The following is a 19887-nucleotide window of genomic DNA, read 5'->3' on the forward strand; positions in this document are numbered from 1 at the left end:
GTAATTAAGTATGTATGGCCAGGATTAAGTGAGGACCCATGAAAGGGTACTTTTTGGTACTTTTTCATTCTTCAAAAGGTACTTTTTAAAATTTCTATAATATTGAACATGTTATTAAGTTCGTATATCCCGGATTAAGTGAGAACCAGTATAAGTTCGTATATCCCGGATTAAGTGAGAACCAGTAAAAGGGGACTTCTTGGTACTTTTTCGTTCTTCAAAAGGTACTTTTTACAATTTCTACAATATTGAACCTAGGAACATGTAATTAAGTTTGTATGGCCCGGATTAACTGAGGACCCATAGATGGGGACTTTTTGTTACTTTTTCGTTCTTCAAAAGGTACAAAAGGCTTTAAACACATCATGGTGAAGGGTATATAAGATTCGGCACAGCCGAATATAGAACTCTTACTTGTTTTAAATTGAATTGAAATAAACTAAATTAAATTGGGAATTGAACATGTTATGTTAGTTAGTTAGTTTGAAAGGAGGATGTATACACATCAAATCCGAAGAAATACACCTAGGCTTCTATCGGGCCTGTTGTGCGCTCCTTAACCAGTGCCATGGGTGGAAATCGAACCTCCGGTCCAGACTAGAACACTAACCTAACTAGAACACTAACCACTTCTATTTATATACATATGTGGCTGTCGCAAAAGATTTCGGAGTAGCCTATACTTTCTGTAAAATCATCAAAGACTTTTTGATCATTTCTAGTTTTATCACATGAAATATTTTTATAATACTGGTCTATTCGTTGTATTTAGAATAATTGCAAACTTTCGGCTTGATTATTCGAAATATACCTATTTGATTAAAATTTACCTCAGACGTAGTACTAATGTACCGATCCTAAATAAATAATATAATCTCATTAAATACATACCTAAAATGTATCGGCGAACGTTTATCGGTATAGGGAGTCGATTTAGTGGACAACATTGACGATGTACTTGTTACAGGTGGCATATATACACATGAATTATTGCTATTATAAAATGAACGTTCCGATGAATGTTCCGAATTGACACTACCACTTCCGGCAGCATTAGCAGCACCGGAAGCCGAAGCTGCAAGTGTGGAGTTACTAGCACACGAAGGTAGACTACCGGCTAGATCAATGCTTGTAACTAAATTGAAATCAATACTCTCAAATGTCGAACAATTACTTTTCGAAGATCCTCTACTTAAATTTTGACTAAGACTTTTCGAATAACTGCCAATGACACCACTCGAAGAGCTGCTACTAGCATATGATTGTATTCGTTGATTTCTTAAATCGATCGAGGATTGCGAAGTATCTGCAATTATAAATTGTTATATTAAAAAATGAAAGCATTAGTTAATTAAAATACTAACCTTTTGTATCACTTGTACCTCCCATATCAGTTTCACAACCTTCATCTGTACTTGAACTACATTGAGCAGAAACTTTCTTCGATGTAACTTTCGTTGTAGATCTATCATTGCCATTTGTACTGGAGCATAAATTAAAAATATTACATTATAAGTCAATTATATAAAATAACAAACTTTATTAAGTTACCCAGAGTAATTTTCCGCATTATTTTGTAATTGAGTTTTGCCCGACATATTTGACTTGTGATCACTATTCGAGTTGAGAGTAATATTTGATTTAGTTTTGGTAATTTCTTTGCCATCGGATTCCTTAAAATAGACAAATATCTTAACTTAACTCTGATATATTATTGAAATTGTACTTACCTCCACTGGCAGAGGACTTTCTTGTAGAGTTTGAAACAGTTTTGTGGCCTCGGCAGACATTTTGTAGCGAAAACTTAGACTTTGATCTAAAACTGCGGATGAATCGAAACTAGTTGAGCTAGATAAGGGCTTGGATTCGTTGAGTTTTGTATCGGACATTTGTTTATCCTCAGTCGTTTTTGGTTTTTGTTGGTGTTTATTGTTCTTGGATTCTGATATGGCAGTGGCCTTTTGCAATAAAAGCCTACAGTCTTCTGAACTCTGTTTTAGGATACTTTCTTCAATATTGAAATGAGCACCACCAGCTCCACTAAACATACGTTCACGTATAGAACGTTCGTCAATAACACGCACCGGTGGCCCACCATTTAAACGCTGATTCGAAGCCAATACATCGCGACTGTTTAGATTGGTAATGGAATGTTTATTATTGTCTATACTGTATGATGAACAACCTATTGGGCGATGGCTGTTGCCCAAGTCCTGGCGCGATGTACGCCCACTACTTTTTTCCGAATGATATCTCAGATGATTATCGACCATTTTGGACTGCAGCAAATGTTCAGGTGTTCCTGTTACCGGAGCCGATCGCTCACTCAACAAGGTCTGTCGACTAAGTTTCGACAATAGGCTATAATGTTCCTTTATCAAGTGCAGATTATTGCTAACCTGATCCTCATGTAGTACATGATTCGCCTTCAACCTTTGTTGATGATGATCTGTTGCTGCCGATGTCTTGCTATTGTGTTTGTACAATATTTTGGACGAATACTGGGTTGTTGCAGAGGCTGACGAAAGCGTGGATAATGTTGATAGGGCATGCTGTTTACTTCCACCAGCGTATTTTGGCAGTGATGACGATGATGCAATAGTGGCATTACTGGTGGTATTATTTAGACCAACACTTCCACCACACATTTGTTGTTTTTCTTGTGCCATCTTTTTGTTATAAACCCGATCTTGCAAGAGAAGATAAATAGCTGCTACATGATCGTAACTGTTCTTCTTTAGACTGGCTCTGGTCTTTTCCGGTGGTATACCAGCAAATTCGGACATTATGCGCATTATGTCCTCGTTGGGTGCGATATTTGTGGTACCATCCATATTAACGTTGAATTTCGCTATATTTGATAGTTCTAAAATTTCTGGACACATCCAGCGATGAAGTTTAATTTGTTCGATGGTATATCGTCGAGATGGCTCTAACACTAGCATACGTCTTATTAAATGTTCGCACTCTAAAAATATAATTAATAAGAAATAAATACAAATTTTTTGAAATTATTACAAAAATGAACTAAATTGTACCTGAAGACATAAAGAATGGTATACGAAAACGTCCAGAGAGTACACGGTCCCTAAGACTTTGCAATGTAGAACCATCAAATGGCAGTGCTCCACATACCAAAACATATAGTACAACACCAAGTGACTGTAAAGAAATTCAACATCGACCAAAATATATTTAAGTTTAGTTACAATTTTAAATATTAATAATAATAATGTACATTGGACTTTCAAATCAAAACCCTAACATTACTTTCCTAAAAAATAAGGTTCTTGTGGAGAAACCTTTTCCATGTACACTCTTTTTTATTTCTACTTACCCATATATCAATTTCTGGTCCAGTATATTGCTTTCCTTCGAAAACTTCGGGTGCTGCATATGGCGGTGAGCCACACCATGTGGCAAGTAGTTCTCCTACTTTAAAATGATTCGAAAATCCAAAATCAGCTATTTTTATATTCATATTATTGTCCAAAAGTAGATTTTCAGCCTAATTAAAAAAATCGGTCATTTGAAAGAACACGTTTTCTTTTTCGTCAAAATTTACCTTAAGATCTCTGTGGACAATTCCTTTTTTGTGACAATAATCCACAGCTGACAATATTTGCCAGAATTTAAAACGTGCTGCAGTCTCCGACATTCGACCATATTTGGCAATGTAATCTAAGGGAGAACAAAGAAATTCATATATTTGATGTTTCTTTAAAAATATTTTTTTCACAAAACCTACCAAATATTTCCCCTTGACTTGCGTACTCCGAAACAATATAAATCATATTTTTAGTTTCCATCACCTAAACAAAGTAAATATCATTAAAATCTTTTAAATCTTGAGATTAATTCAAATTTCGTACCTGATACAACTTAATGATATGGGGATGGTTTAGACGTTTCATAATTTCCACTTCACGATAAACTTTTTGCAAATTGGTTGTATCCAACTGCGATTTATCAATAATTTTTATAGCAACCTTTATAAAATAAAATTGTAATATTATTAACAATTATGTGTGAGAGTTTAAACAAAATACCTCATTTTTAGTTATTCGATGTCGTGCCAATTTGACCACGGCAAAATTTCCTTTTCCAATGGTTCTTTCGATATCATAGAAACCAACACGAATGGGTTCTTTGCTTTTTAATGAGTCCTTTGATGTTGCAATATTCGGATGATGGGTGGTGGCATTAAGCGTTTGCTTTGCCGAAGTCGACTCTTTCGAATCGCTGTTGGCTTTAGTATTGACATCATCTTTAGATGTTTGCGCGTAAATCGGTTTTGTTTGTTTGTCCGACTTATCATGTTCGCCTATATAATAAATAAAAAATCATATTAACCTATTCCTTTAAAGCGATAGAATGTTTCAAGCACCGTTTCTACTTTCCACATCGGAGTGATCATTTTCTTGCTTTTTGGCTGTAGTTTTAGTATCAGTTGTACCATTTTTATTGGCCTTCTTGTCTTCGTTGTCACTTTCTCCCATATTGGTTTTGAGTTATTCTCATTCAATTCCACATTTTAGATTACTGAAAATTAGAAACATAAGTAAATTTATTTATATGGAGAAAAAATTAGCATATTAGGTCTAAAAGACACCTTTAATCCGAGCAGGATTTTTATGGTTAAAAGTTACAACAATCAGGTTTTTCGGATACCTCTTTTGAAGACTACATAGGCCAACAAATTTTTAAATGTTTTCTGAAGGCTTATGCTGAGCTAAATCCGTTCATTATCATGTCCGAAATATTCCTTAAACACCGTTGTTGGTTTTGACGCGAATATTGCCTCTAATACTAAACATAAACCAAAATAATTTTTTTTTACTGTGTTTTGCCTCTAATTTATTAAAACCTTACATGTCTGAATTTGTTATAATTTTTTAAATTTTCTAGTAATTACTTAGATATCGAAATATTGAAAGACACGCCTTCCATATATGACCTATTTTTCAAGCTTTAGAAAATATGATTCCTGATTTGGATGGTAAAAACTATAGAATCAATTCAGATAGCACCCATACAAATTGAAATGCTACAGAAAAATGGATTGGTTGTTAATAACTTCCTAGAGAATAGCGGTATTGCCACAAAATGTCGCATATATGAATCTAAAGCTACGTTCAGACCTATCAAACATTTGATGAAAAAGGGACGAAGCCTATTGTAAATGTTTAACATCGGTCCATTATTTCACCTAGCTTCATACAACTGAACCCCCGAATAGGCCTTGTAAACCTTGTAATCAAACTACAGGTCGCAATTCTGGATATAAGTCAATCAAATTTGGCATATGATCTTTTATGGTACCGTAGATGAAGCCTATTGAAAATAGTTAACATGGGTCCATTGTTTCACCTAAGTCCCATACAACTATAGAGCTTTTAAGTTCATAATTATGTTTAATATACTCGTATCTCGATAAAAAGCTACAAAGCCAAGTTCTATACTGCTTAAATATCCACAGTAAATGGCTTAAGTATATCTGAAAACTAAATGACATTTTTTTCGTATACAGGTGTAGGATATTATATAGTCGACCTCGCCCGAATATAACTTCTTACTTGTTTTACATTGAAAATGTAAATCTATATATATAAAAGAGTAGCGTTACTGACTGACTGATTCATCATCGCACAGCCCAAACGGCTAAACCTAGAATCATGATATTTTGACAGTAGATGTGTTTTTGGTTATGTAGATCCACTAAGGAGGGATTTTTGGAAATTTGTGCATTTACGGGTAAAAAGGGGAAAAACGGGTAAAACTGGTTTTCTTAATTATCTCACACAATATTACTGATACAAGAAAAATTTTAAATGCACCTGTATCTACTCTTAAAATGAGCACATGGGTGTCTGGTACTTTTTTGAAATTCGTTCTTTTAAGGGCTAAAAATGTGTAACAAAGGTGATTTTGGTACCTTTTTTAGCCCTTTATAACTTTTAAACTAATTAACATAATCAAATTTTTCTAAATATTTTGGATACGTGACTCAAAATTATGAGATACCTGTTTCGTACTTTTTTAAAATTCAGTCCTTTATGGCAGTAAAAAAATATTTATGGTACTTTTTTAGCACATTAAGAAAACTTTCTCGGTTTATTGAATAATTCATATTAAATTACGGACTAACTCTGTAATATTTATTGTAATAAAATTTTTGCTATTTCACTGGGTAAACAAGTACCAAAAACGGATAAAACGGGAAATTTAATTTTATTCAAACTCATTGAGCCAATTTTTATAAAATTTCAAAAAAGTAGTTTGGTTTGGTACCAGCACAATTTTTCTAGAATAAATGAATGCAGATTTGAATCGTTTGAGTTTTATATGTGACTCTTGTACTCTTTTTATTAGTACATTCTCTTCTTATTAGTACTTTCCACTTAGGTAAACTTTATTCCACTTTTGGTACTTTTTCTTCCTTCAAATGATACTCTATGTATATACACGGTCTTCATTGAATAAGATTCTTTAAGAGACAACTTTTTAGTACTTTTTATCTTATAAATTGTACTTTTTTAATTTTCCAAAATATTCAACCTAGGAACATTAATTTTAACATACATGGTCTTGACTGAATAATACTCTGCAAGTGGGAACTATTTGGTACTTTTCTATTCTTCAAATGGATTCTTTATAATGGTTAACCGGAACACATGGTCCTTATTAAATGAGAATTTATTGAGAGAGATCTTTGTACTTTTTCGTTTTTCCGATGATACTTTTTAATATTTTTACGATATTGAACATAGTTAGGGTAGCGAAGCACCCAGGGTATGCTAGTATTATATATTAACATAAAAAAGCGCAATATAAATTGAAATACATATTTTATTTGAAATTTAGAAAATTGCAATTGAATAACTGTATAATTATATAGCTCTACAACGCTAACAATACTTTTTTTTAAAATTGGCGTTAAGACCAATGTTTTTTGTTTAAATTTATCACTTTGGCACCTATTTTTATAGAACTTTTCTGAAATAATTTCTTTAATCGATGATTATTTCTCGGAACAATCTTCTTCGTAAATAGTTTTCTTTCTAAAACACATCACTTTAGGAACAAGTTCTTTCTCCTGTTTCTTTTTGTTAAAAATTGTGAAGAACGGATCCAGTTCTGAGATATTATATACATATATTTATAATATCATTTGAATTTGATATTTTTCTTTAAATCTAATATGTGAATTAAAAAATGTTGACCGTGTGATTGACATTTGATTGTTTTTTATGGTAAAAAATAACAAAATATTATCAACAGCTAATGAGTCAAAGAGACAGGGGTGAGAAAAGAAGAATAAAGAGAGAAATGACTGTTAAGTTTATGCGAAAAATCAATAAACCAACTCAACTAGAATTGAAATAGCATTTTTTATATTCTAAGCGACTTTTTGATATTTTATAAAAATAAAATTTACATATTTCAAAGGAAATTATTAATGAAAATTTATAGTATTTTTTATTTAACTAAGTAAAAGAGAAACTATAAACGTAAATTTTTCTACAACATACCATTTTTTCCTTGACAAATTCTTTAAATCAATAATTATTTTATCAGCACATAAGTATAAACAAAATTAATGAAATTATTAGTTAATTTTTTTTTTTTTTTTGTAACAGTAATTTTTTTAATATAAAAAGCACAAGAATATCACAAGTTTTATTTTTTATGTTTTTTCTTAAATTCTTACAACTTTCAACACTCCGAACGAAATATAGTTTAAATGTATTTTCACCGCAAAATTAACGAGAACATTGCATATTGGCCTCGAATGAGGTCGTCAATGTCGGCTCTACCACATAAAAGCTATAAAAACAACTACAACAAAATATGCAAAGGCGAATGAAATCTATGCAAAAATTATATACATATCACATGGAATATTCACTTTAATCCCAAAAACTTTTCACTTTTTTCTTTAGAAAACGGAAACAAAATTTTGTATTTTTTTATATAATGGCAGTGTAAATAGTTGTGAAAATCAACGTTAAAAATGGGTGTTCGTGAACTTTTCTAATGTATTTATTTTTGCAACAGTGACAACTAAACTGTTTTATAATGCATTCTTGTGATATGAATGGAAAAGTATTCGTACGAATACTCTTACATTATGTAATCGGTATTTTATAACCCTAAAAGGGTAATGTTTTAATACGACCGTTATATTTCATTAAATTTCCGCTACACTTGTATACAACTCTGTACTCTAAATCATTTTGTGTTGGCAACACCTTACCACTTTGTTATTAACCCATTTTGCTCCATTGAGGATACAAAAGTGAAAAGAAAATTAGAATGATGTTTGATTTAAATATAAAGTTTCATGAACAATGTATTTCCTCTTTTAATTGATTTTTTAGAAATTATATTATTGATTTGTATAATATTATGTGTTTACATTAACAACAAAAGTTTAATTTCATTTCGCTTTGACTTACAAGAAAATAATAACTGAAATGAATCATATATGATTGAGTTAACCGAACAGAACTTACTGTTCTCTTTAATCTCAATATCGGTGGCTAAATCATTGACGATTATTCGTCGATCGGTTAATCGATTGATTTTTGACAATTATTCGTTCGAATAAATGAAAATTGTCAAATTTCAAATAACGAATAATGCGAATAATATCTATCAATTAACCGATTAAGAAAAACTCACTATTTAGCAGTAAAATTACTATATATTTTCTACAAAATTCAATATTTTTATAATAAATTTTCTTCTTTTCTAAATTACTAAATAATTTCTCTATAATAAAGAATTTTTATTTGATGATTTTTAGGAACGTTGTTGTGTTCTTAAGTATTTCTAATAAGTTCTTCAGCAACAGTTATAGTTGAACTAATGTTCAATAGAACGTATGAATTTTAGAACTCGTTGAAAATCTTAAAAACAGTAATTTCTTTATATAGAAAAGCATTTCAATAATTTCTATTATTTGAGAAAAGACTTAATAAAAAATTAACATAAAATTGAAGTGAAAATAATATTTTTGTTTATAACACCGTGCAAAAGTTATTTTCAAACATAAAAAAATCTATGTGTACAGGAAACTGTGGACCATTAGTATTAACTCTGTGTACTCAGTTTTTCATAATCAGCTCCTGTAAAAGGACTTTAATATTTTAAGTAAATAGTAATTGTCTGTTTTCTTTTATCGATTTTATTACTGTTTTAAATGTTTATTTACATTTTTTCTAAAATTTTACATATTACAAAAGTAATATTTGCAAAAAACAGATATTCATTGTTTATGTTTTTGAGTGAAAAGTTGGCAATACTAAGTTAACTGATCCTAGATCTATAACTGAAAAACACTCGGTTAAAGTCCATCTAATTTTGTTTCGAGTTTAATCTAACAGCAAGTTAAAACTAGTTTAACTGATTAGTAAGAAACCCGCCCTAAATAAATGCACAGATTTCCAGCTTCCATTTGATACCAATATTAGCATCATAATATACATATAAATATTTTAAATATTCGTTTAAAATTGTAAGTCCTTTAAACTTTGAAATCCTTTTATAAAGACATAAGAGCGGTTTATAAAAATCGGAGTACGCAGAATAGGTGGAATCTATTTTCAAATGTTTATCAACTGTTCCATGTGTAAAAGCTTTTGTTCAAAATTGTTACAGGGTGCAATAGGAAGAAAATTATTGTAAAATGCATTAGTAACATCTAGTTTCCTTTTATTCGAATAACCGAATCAGACAAAACCCTGAATAATTGAATACCCTAATATATACCAATATAATTTAAATATCTTTAAATTTTGCTTCAGATCATAATATGTATAGCAATAATAATATTTGTATCATGACTTTAAAAAAACCGTTATTCTTTGAATAAATTTTTATAATTTCATTTTTTACACAAAAATATCAATTAATCTGGTAACAATAATTAAAATCGCTAAAATGCTTTTCTCTTTGTTAAACTCCTTTTAAAATCGCTAAATGAACTTCAAACAAAGGAAACAAGGAGTATTAATATGGTAACTGTAGCTTAGAGAAAATATTGAACTGTCAATTTTTTATACATTCTGTTTGACAGTTACAGTACATTAAAGTTCATGTAATGAAAGTATTAAACTTTGATCAATTGACATCCTGCATACATCTATGTAAATGCAAATTTACAAAAACAAATTTGAATTCCTTGCGAGAATAAATTGTTTTTGTTCTGTGCGCGTATTCCTTAATGAAAAAATGTCTTGCGCAATTTGTTTCGAACGTTTTAAAGGAGCTGATAACAATTTGTACTCAACTACTTGTGGGCACATTTATCATTTTGTATGCATGCAGCAATGGAAAAGCCGGTAAATATGTACATATTTAATTTATTAATTAGGAATTTATATTATTATAATATCATGTTCATCCGATAAGCTAAATCCTATAAACAAAAAATAAAATTCTAAGTTGATTAAGATATGCCTATCCGTCTAATGTTACATTAAATGGAATGTCGCAATTCATAAAAATAACATCGTAATCAAATTTTGTACAGATTAGTAGGTACTATGAGCTTTACTTTACAATAAACAAAAAATCATAAGTTTAACACAAATTTATTGAATAGCGAAGAAAACTCATTAATCTAAAAGCAAAATTTCGTATTAATAAGATATTCTTTCGCCTTTTTATAGAAGTACCAGTTGTCCTCAGTGTCGAGCTTATAATCCAAAAACGCATAAAATTTACTTAGAACTTAATGATGAGGAGCCAAATTCCTCACTGCTTGAAGATCAACTACGAGTATGTCGCTCAAAAGTTGCACAATTAGAGCTGGAACTCAAAAGATCAAATGAAAGGGTCTCAAAAGCTGGAAACACAATCAAATGTCAAATGTTAGAAGAAACACTTGAAAGCACTCTGGAACATAATAGCAATCTTGAAAAGAAACTTACAGAAGCTGAAATTAAAATAAACGAACTACAAAAAGGCATTAGAACTTTGAATGTAAATATAAATAAGATATCTACGGGAAAAAACAAGTTAGAGCAAAACTATGCAAATCTTCAAGTTGAATATAATCGTATAAAACTTGTTAACGAATCACCTAATTCACGTATAACTAGTTACATCTCGAATTTAATACGAAATTCAAGTATTAAAATAAGCAGAACCTTAATTATTCCAGGTTCTAATTTAACAAATTACGTTTTATATCTCGGTCATAAAATGGATGTTCATTATGTGCGCAGCGATATAATTAAAACAGTCCTACTTAATGACGAAAACACGTTACTAGTACAATTTAAGACACCATCACTACGAGAAATCTTCTACAGCAATCGACCTAAACTTAATTATCATAGTGAAACCGAAACTATTCAATTTGGCGATGTAACCAATGAAATACTTTTGAATAGCACTCTCTTCGATTACGCCTTAAATCTGAAAATGTTTAATTATAAATCAATATTTCGCCAAAATAAAAAAGTCATGGCTCGCAAGGATGATTATGAAGATCCCATTCGTATTTACAGTAGAGAACATGTCGAAGAGTTAATCGAAGAAGAAGGCGAATCGTATGAATTTTTTTCAGGTTTTTCATTTTGTTTAAGTTACTAGGTTTTAAATTTTATTTTTTATTTATAAAATCAATAATTGATGCGTATTTTTTTTCAAACTAACATTGTTGTTCTGGACATTTTTTGTAAAATTATAAACAAAAATGTAATGTTTCCTAAATTTAAAAATTAGTTTTAGTTTACCAATTTATTTTGAAACATTAATGGATTTTAAACCTTTTTTCTTTTCTTTTTTTGTTCCAAAGAATAGTACAAATAGAATGTTTAATTAAATTGCCAAATTTATAAAATATTTTTAACTAATTTTAATGAATTTTACGAAATATAATAATAAAAGCGTTCATTAACTTAATACCAAGATTTAATAGGTTTTTGCTTTCGTTTTCAAATTCAAAAATTATTATAATTATTGCAGAACAGTTCCTTTTCATTTGAATTTAAGTTTTTATTTTATTTATTCATATTTACACTAATATCTATAGATATTTTCATTAAACTTTGTTTTATTCATTAAAAAAAACTTTATTTAAAACTTAAAAAAAAAACTCGGAAATTTTGTACATTTTTTTTTGTTAAATATTGCAATTAAAAGTTGTACAACAAAAGAAAATTTATAAAATATTCTTATATTCTAAAGATATAATCTTTGTAATATAGGTTTAAACAAAAAAAAAATTAACTTAAAAGCAAAAAAACAAAAAAAAAATAAATCTTTATATTTTAAAATAATATAAATCAAACTGTTGCTGTTTCATTTTTGCAAGAATAATTGTGGTAATTATTATAATTATTAACATATATTACTAAGACATAGGGTGCACATACATTTAAATATAAATTAATTTATTAGAAAGTTAAATTGTATTTTCGAAATGATTTAAGATGCTAAAAGATTAAAATCATATACATACAATAATATTGTTTAATATACATACATAGTTACATACATAAAATATGTACATATACATACATATGTATAGATAAGTTAAGAGTGGTAGTCAATGATTGGAGGCATGGTGATGGGAGCTAAGCTTCATAATTCATATTTTATTTATGTAATAGTTCACTGCCTTTACTGTCATAACAGCGTCTTTTAAAATCACTCAATAATAGACGACTCTGAAGACTTTGCTGATCGATATTAACGGATTGTGTTGTATTGCTGTAATATTGAAAAGGAAATTAATTAAAATTAATCAAATTTACACAAAAAATAATGTCATCAAATGAAGAACAAGGCAGATTCAGTAAAGCTAACAAAACTATTGCGAAAACTTTGAATTATGTTTAAATTATTTAAAAACACATTTTCCATAATTGATTTCTAAATATTTTTTTGAAACCCTGTTTTCTGGTTAAATCAGCTTTTAATTAAAAAGAGCAAAAACACCTGCCTCACTAGACCTAACTATACATATTTAGTTATCAATTTAGAATAATTTAATTATTTAAAGTATACTTCATTACACTTGCCTCGTTTTGTTAAGCACTGCACAACCATTGTCCAATGACATCTGTAATGAATACAATGTGGCCAGATTGATGAGACTTTCGTGTTCGTAGATTTCAATGTCGGGCAGACGAATTTGTAACTGGCGTGGATCTTGAAGAAATCGTGCCAATCGTTCATTTACTGATGTCTTAATGCTGAAGCCTGGCCGTTCGCCTTTTACACGGCGACAACCGGCTCGTATTTCACGAACTTCGTTCGGTTGGCAGGGTGGTGAAGAGAGAAATGGATTAGAAGTTTCACCTGACATTTCACTTTCGATCTGTTTCAGTGGCATAATCAAATGCTCGTCAGCTGCAATATTCACATTACCACGGCATATAGAAGAAAATCCCGTTTTAGCGGCTATAGTTATGGGTTCGGATGATTGGAATGGTAAGTCTACAACTTCGCGATATTCGGCGGCACTTGAAGGTGGCCAGTTTAAGGAGGAAATGTCTCCAACGGCAGTAGTATTGGACATAACGGTATCGTCTTCAGCCATTAACATGGAATTCACGCTTTCCGGATCGGATTTAATTTGTGGTAGAGTATTTCGTTTTGTAAGCTTACGTTTGCTGTCATATTTTAATTCACCGCAAATGCTCTCGTTACCCGGCCAGTCAGTCAGTTCGTCGTCACCCTCTCGATCCGTATCGTTGGCAGCATTATTGTCTTCGGAATCTGAAGAACTCAGAGAGCTAGAACTAAAATCATTTAATTCCTCACAATCCATAGAATGCTGGTTAACTGCAAATTGTAAAAGACGTCGTCGATTGTGATGACCACTACTTTTTTTGCGATGATTACGGAAATTATTCTCTTGCTGCTGCAACTGTTGTTGCTGCTGTTGTGACAATGCGTTAAATTGACTGATTTGAGGCAAAGATGACTCTTCAATAGTTTCGGCTATATCATCAGCTGCCATTAAAGGAGAAGGCACAAACATACCTATGGAATTTTGTGTTTCTCCATCCGTATTGCAATATGAAGTAGCAGTGTCCTGCTCAATAGTGGTTGACGATGTACCATCGGCTTGTTGTTGCGTTGTCGATCCTGACGACGCCAAATATTCCAATGCTGCGCTGCTTGTGGTGGCAGTTTCAGTCTTCTGTTGCTGTGAGATGCGTTCAATTTTTGACAATAAACCTTTATTCAAGGGCAAGAGACGATCGCTATGAGGTTTCGAAGTCGATGAAAAACTACGAGGTCTCATTCGATATTCATCTAAATGGTTGTTGTGTCGAGGCATGCTTGAAGAATGATCGTGTTCATGATAACGATCACGATTCGAACGCTTGCGTTTGCCACAAAAGAAAAGCTGTGAACGAGAGTTCGGGTCTGGCTTAAGAACACGTTTGCGCATTATTCCACCGGCGCATCCAGCAATAGTAGTACCAGTACCACCCTCAATATTTCCACTACCGCTAGCACCAGGAGATAAACAGTTTGACGTGGTTGGTGGCTCCAATAATTCAGTTTGTAGCTCTACACCTGTACTCATTTCATAGTCCATTGTAATTCGTTTTAATTTACGCTTCCGGCGCGCATTCGGTTTGAAAAATCTACAAAGCAAATTCTTTACTTAAAAAGCAATTTTATCTATTTAAAGCGAATAATTACCTCGCTGGACTAAAGGTCTCATTTAAAGAATCAGATTCTAATGTGCCCATTAGGCGCATTGATGCTTGGTTCAATGCCTTGCAAGGTAGACGTGGTACACCCGCTTCATCTTTTTCATCAGAGTCACTCGGCAAATGAATGTTTTGAGTATCAAGTCCATCATTGTTGTTTGTGTTTGTTGGATGGTGTGTATTTTGTGTAGTTCCATGAGCTATATCCGTAGGACTGCTGGAATCCTCTGTGGGTTGAGGTGCACATGCTAAAATTTGATCAGGAATATATTGACAGATTTGATTTTTTCGACAGTGGTCATAAACTTATATAAAATAATATTTATTAACAGCCAAACGAGATCTTACTTACGTAAATTGCCAGTTGACCGTGTACGTCTTCTCTGTTGGCCCCAACGACTAACGCGTGCACGATCTAGTAAGGAAGTTTCTTCCAAGGCCACTGTTAGATCATGTGAAAATTGATCCATTTTTTTATTGTGCTTTTAGTCAGCTCACATACAAATGAGGCAAGGCAATAAATATTTTACAGAATAGCGAACAATATTTAAACTTTAAAGTCTCTGTCTTTAAAAAACTTTACTGGATTATTTTTATTCAAAGCCAAAATAAAACATTTTTATTAACTCGTTATTAATTAAAAAATATTTAAGGGCGTTACACAAAAAATATCCTTTGGAAGAAATTATTGTATTTGTGTATCTCAGAACCTTGTGAATACGAGTATTAGTTGCCACAATCCATAATCGTTACTGGCATGCTAGAATCCTTGTGTACTACTTTCCACATCAAAATTATTAATTTTACATTTTTTAATTATTTTACTCAAAGTTTTCTACTTTTTTAAAATATTTGGAAAAAATATTACAAGTTTGCAAAAATATTCACAAAAATTCACTGAACTGACTTTTCTTACATTTTACTTTATGGCACTCGTTCTACTGAAAAACGAGAATAAAGAAATGACAGGAGAAAAGTGATTAAAAAAAAGATACAAAATAAAACAAGAACATAATACATAGAAATATGGAAGAAAAATAAGGATGATAACGAAATCAACTGAAAGGATTTTTTATTAATTTAAACTTTAAAAATTTAGATTAAATAATATACAACTGTAGTTTACCTCAAAGAAATTGCAAGTGTCCAAAACTCTTTCGACTTTTAAAGCACGCGAAAAATGTTAAATTTATTTTAAAAATTGTTAACTTTAATCAGTTTTATACAACAAAAAATGTGTATTGTTTAAAGATATTTTCTTTTTTATATTGATGACACTTGCTTTCGTTCTACTTTCGTCGATTATAATTTGACATATTGTTTGACATTTTCATTTCGCACAGATTTTTATTAATGTTTTCTTTTGCAAAACTATTTATTAATAATAATTAAACTTTATTTATTAACTTTTTAATAAATATCCTAACATGTATAAAACAATTTTGTACTAAAACGTCATTTTAACAAAACGTAGTGTTACCATATTTAATTTTTCAATATATAGATAAAATAAATTAAGTATGGTCAGTAACGAATTATGTATTCGCCATTTGTGGTGAATTTAGATAAATTTTATTAGTGCCTGTTTACACAACAGTTTTATAGTTGAAACAAATAGTCAACTTCTTCCGACTTAATTCCACTTTTATTGCGGCTTTTCGACTTTTTTCACAGACGAAAGTCGTGTTATCGACTTTTTTTGGAACAAAATAGTCGACTTCGACTTTTTTCGACAAAAAGTCGATTGTTCGATTATTCGAAAGTCGATTTATAGAACCCTAGTTTACATACAGAAATTTTAGTTGAGAAATTTTTTCTTAATTCTCTTTTAAACTTTTGTTAACGTCTACACATATAAACTTTTGTTTCAGAAACTACGCGTTAAACCTGGTAAACACTAGAAAACTTTTGTTAAGATTTTTTTTTAATTTTCTTTTGAAGTTTCCTTAAGAAACTTTTGTTTCAGAATCTGATTTGATTTGTTATTGTACGAATGAGAAGAATTAGAAGACAAAACAAGTTTCCGAGTACGAGAAACTCCGTACCGCGAGAGACATGAATGATATTCATTATCTGTCTCGCTTTCTTACTTGCCAACGCCAACTCTAATTTTTCCAGTACGACTGGCTAGAATACAAATTTGAGTTTTCTCAAATTCGTAGCGTAACTCGGTACAGTTATCTGACGTCACACATTGGCTATGTGGTTTAAAACGTAAAAATCACGAAGCACGACGGTCTTCCTCCACCCAGAGCTGAATTACGAATGTAAATATCAATTACTAATTCAAAAATTAATTAAAAATTTCCAGTTTAGTAAAACATTAATTAATATTAGAAATCTTCGTTTTAAATGTGTTTGACATAGTTAAAGTTATTTTTTTTTTAATATTGACTTTTTTTAATAAATTATGACTTTTTTTAATAAACTATGTATCTCTATCTTAGGGCGGGTTTCTTACTACTCAGTTAAACTAGGTTTAACTTGCTGTTAGGTTAAACTCGGAACAAATTTAGGCGGAATTTAACCGATAATTGTGTTTTTCAGTTTTAGATTAAAGCTGAGTTAACTTTGTTAGTATTGCCAGCTTTTCACTCAAAAACATAAACAATGAACAGCTGTTTTTTGCAAATAATACTTTTGTAAAATGAAAAATTTTGGAAAAATTTTAAATAAACATTTAAAACAATAATAAATAAAACAAAACAAATCAGAAAACTGCAATTTACTTAAAATATTAAGTTTTTCTTCTTCCGAAATCATTGTTTTATTGTTCTTGTTAATTGTGTGTTCTCACTTATAACTGAAGTTTAATTGGTCAATAGCACTCAGTTACACTAAGATAATACGTAACGTTACAGTTTACTGAAAAACACAAAACATATATTAAACTATGTTTAAACAAAGAATGTAGATTATCTTTATCTGTAAAACCCGGCCTTAAAGCTACTGGATATTTTTTCTGAAAAGTACGCGAACACACCTATAGTCACATAGTTGTTTTATAATATAAATATTAGTTAAAAATAAAAAAAGCATTTAAAATAATGTAACTATAGTATATAAGAACTATTTATTTATTGATTTCAAATAAATATAACTAGATAACAATAAACTATTTAATATTTAATTGTAAAGCTTTCGAATGTATAATTATCTAATTCCTTTACATCGCCAAAAATAACTTTGTCGATACGACTAGTTGGACTTCCAGTTTTTTCAAGCTATATTTTCCTTAAAATCGAATACAAAATTAATATCAAAATAATTAGTTAAAATTTAATTGATTATGGATTCATCGAAATCAATTAGACAAATAAATTGCAATTCAATTTAATGAAAGCAAAAATGAATTGCAATAAAAAAAATTAAATACAGATCAAGGGTATTAATGGAATATTGGAATTGTCTCCAAAATAAAAATAATCAGTACAAAAATTTAATATTTTCATTGGAGTTTAAAGTTTAATTCAGTTCCTATTTTGAAACTATATATTTTAGAAATTTCAATTATTCAATTCAATTCTTATAAGTTAGAAATAAATTGCTAATTATATTTTCTAATTGCATTTCAATTGTTCCAAGTCAATTCTATTCAAATTAATTGTAAATGAATTACAATCTATCAATTCCTTGAATTAACCAATTCATTTGAATTCAAAAATGAATGATTCATTTACGGCTATTTTAGACAATCGATATGTAGTTTAGTTCAATATTATTTATATAAGTTCTTACATTTGCGCAAATTCTTCCGGGGGAGCCTCTATTTCGCCCTTAACAGTATCATTGCGTGTATTCATACACCAACCACGTACGCCCAAAGATTTTGCCTGTTTCTCTGTAAACTTTAATTTGTTTTAATAACCTACTTTATCATTTTTTCGATAAATATTATTTAATGACAGACATTTGTAGAAATAATAATTTACAGAATAAATTTAATTTGCAAAATATATATTTAAGATTTACATACTTTAAAATTTGTATGATTTTCAAGTTATTGCATTCTAATATATATGAACTGTAAAAAAACAACTCATTCCTTCAAATGTCTGCATTTGCTTCTTTGATTTACCATACGAAACGAGACTCCTAAAAAAAGAAATAAAATTAAATAATTACAAAATTATTAGTTTCACAGCAATACTTAATTATTTATTACCTTGTACAATTCCAAAAACCTCAAACTCACAATGTAAAATTTTTGACATTTTACAAAAATGTTCCTCGCAAATTGCAGGATACAAAATACCACAATATAGCAACAATACAATCAGCTGTCGTTTACAGGGCATTTGCAAAATTCTTGCGGCAAGATAGCATTAAGAAATTAACAACAGAAACCGAAATAAATCGGAAAATCATGGTGAATTTACATAAACAGGACTGTTGTCTCGTTCAAGAACAAAAGCACCGTGAGCGGTTCAAAAAAGGTAAAATTGCGTAAAATTTTAGAAAAAAAAGATTAAGAGATCAAAGCATAGAGGATTGAGCTCCACTGAAACCAAATCCGACATTCGGAATAGCCTAATGTTTGAATAACTCCCCCCGCCTTCAGCTGAAGGTTCAATATATTGTCTTGACATATCTAACACAGGCTTCGACGATGTAACGATATCGGAAAGGATGCAGCAGCAATAAATATTACAGCAAAAAGGTGTGAGGAAAGATGACTTACAATTAACCGTAAGTCCTCTTTCTTCACACCTTTTGGCTGTAATATTTATTGCTATCCTCGTTCCATTTACAAGACGCAGATCTCTGAAACTTATTGAGCCTACTCATAACGGGTCTATTATTTAGTCCTGTGAGGAAGTTAAATACTTAGGATTCAATCTTGACAAAATCCTAAATTGGAACTCCCATGTATCCAGTACTATTAACAAAGCCATTAGGACATTGTATGCCTATCAAAGACTCTTTGGTACGTGGTGTTTAAGACCGAAAATGATCTCATGGACTTTCAATATCCATTCTGACTTATGGCAAAAATACTTTTACGAGAGAGATATATACATTCATAAATACATTTAATTAAAATTTAAAAGTTTATATTTTTTTATTTTTATACAAGTGGTGGTGGTGGAATTTGTTACGAAACCTTGTCTTTCTCTTCGGTGACCAACGATGCCGCCTCTTGCCAGCTCAGACTTCGGCGTGGGAACTCAACCCGCATCTACATCACCTATGGCTCGTC

At 30.5% G+C, this 19887-nt stretch overlaps 3 protein-coding genes, 1 long non-coding RNA gene and 1 pseudogene across 5 annotated transcripts in view; 2 read left to right on the forward strand and 3 right to left on the reverse strand.

The window, feature by feature from the left end:
* Positions 1-7690, reverse strand: part of LOC111681498 (serine/threonine-protein kinase par-1) — a 10992-nt gene extending 3302 nt beyond the window's left edge. The window contains exons 1-12 of the mRNA XM_046946381.1: positions 7533-7690; positions 4388-4542; positions 4050-4324; positions 3873-3989; positions 3749-3812; positions 3566-3681; positions 3338-3508; positions 3039-3162; positions 1731-2968; positions 1552-1673; positions 1365-1483; positions 892-1306 (exon numbers count right to left, since the gene is read on the reverse strand). Coding sequence (XP_046802337.1) covers positions 892-1306; positions 1365-1483; positions 1552-1673; positions 1731-2968; positions 3039-3162; positions 3338-3508; positions 3566-3681; positions 3749-3812; positions 3873-3989; positions 4050-4324; positions 4388-4499 — 2873 coding nt within the window. The 5' untranslated portion in view covers positions 4500-4542; positions 7533-7690. The remainder of the gene's footprint in view (positions 1-891; positions 1307-1364; positions 1484-1551; positions 1674-1730; positions 2969-3038; positions 3163-3337; positions 3509-3565; positions 3682-3748; positions 3813-3872; positions 3990-4049; positions 4325-4387; positions 4543-7532) is intronic.
* Positions 7691-10134: 2444 nt separating this feature from the next.
* On the forward strand, positions 10135-11924 carry LOC111681495. The gene is made up of 2 exons (XM_023443290.2): positions 10135-10346; positions 10677-11924. Exons 1-2 carry the CDS (start codon positions 10156-10158, stop codon positions 11602-11604), a joined length of 1119 nt encoding a protein of 372 aa, XP_023299058.2. The 5' UTR covers positions 10135-10155; the 3' UTR covers positions 11605-11924.
* A 394-nt stretch (positions 11925-12318) lies between these two features.
* On the reverse strand, positions 12319-16124 carry LOC111681489. 2 transcript variants are annotated; one of them, XM_023443284.2, is made up of 5 exons: positions 15814-16124; positions 15040-15625; positions 14677-14935; positions 13038-14618; positions 12319-12726 (listed from the first exon to the last, which is right to left on the reverse strand). In XM_023443284.2, the coding sequence occupies exons 2-5, from the start codon at positions 15155-15157 to the stop codon at positions 12612-12614; spliced, it is 2073 nt and encodes a 690-aa protein (XP_023299052.2). In that variant the 5' UTR covers positions 15158-15625; positions 15814-16124; the 3' UTR covers positions 12319-12611. The 2 variants fall into 2 exon arrangements, with proteins under 2 accessions (XP_023299052.2, XP_023299051.2); XM_023443283.2 differs by having other exon boundaries at positions 15040-15628.
* Positions 16125-17732: 1608 nt separating this feature from the next.
* On the reverse strand, positions 17733-18985 carry LOC111681497 (annotated as a pseudogene).
* On the forward strand, positions 18983-19887 carry LOC124418892. The gene is made up of 2 exons (XR_006940287.1): positions 18983-19123; positions 19765-19887. It is a non-coding gene; the product is annotated as an uncharacterized LOC124418892 (long non-coding RNA).

Source organism: Lucilia cuprina, chromosome 3 (assembly GCF_022045245.1).
Source record: "Lucilia cuprina isolate Lc7/37 chromosome 3, ASM2204524v1, whole genome shotgun sequence".
In the NCBI taxonomy this organism is placed as follows: Eukaryota; Metazoa; Arthropoda; class Insecta; order Diptera; family Calliphoridae; genus Lucilia; species Lucilia cuprina.

Coding starts and splice junctions, on each gene's coding strand:
- LOC111681495 (XM_023443290.2), top strand. CDS start 10,156: ATGCAAATTTACAAAAACAAATTTGAATTCCTTGCGAGAATAAATTGT. Junction 10,347..10,676: donor ATGCAGCAATGGAAAAGCCG/GTAAATATGTAC, acceptor GCCTTTTTATAG/AAGTACCAGTTGTCCTCAGT.
- LOC111681489 (XM_023443284.2), bottom strand. CDS start 15,157: ATGGATCAATTTTCACATGATCTAACAGTGGCCTTGGAAGAAACTTCC. Junction 14,619..14,676: donor GAGACCTTTAGTCCAGCGAG/GTAATTATTCGC, acceptor TTTGCTTTGTAG/ATTTTTCAAACCGAATGCGC. Junction 12,727..13,037: donor GCAGTGCTTAACAAAACGAG/GCAAGTGTAATG, acceptor TCAATATTACAG/CAATACAACACAATCCGTTA.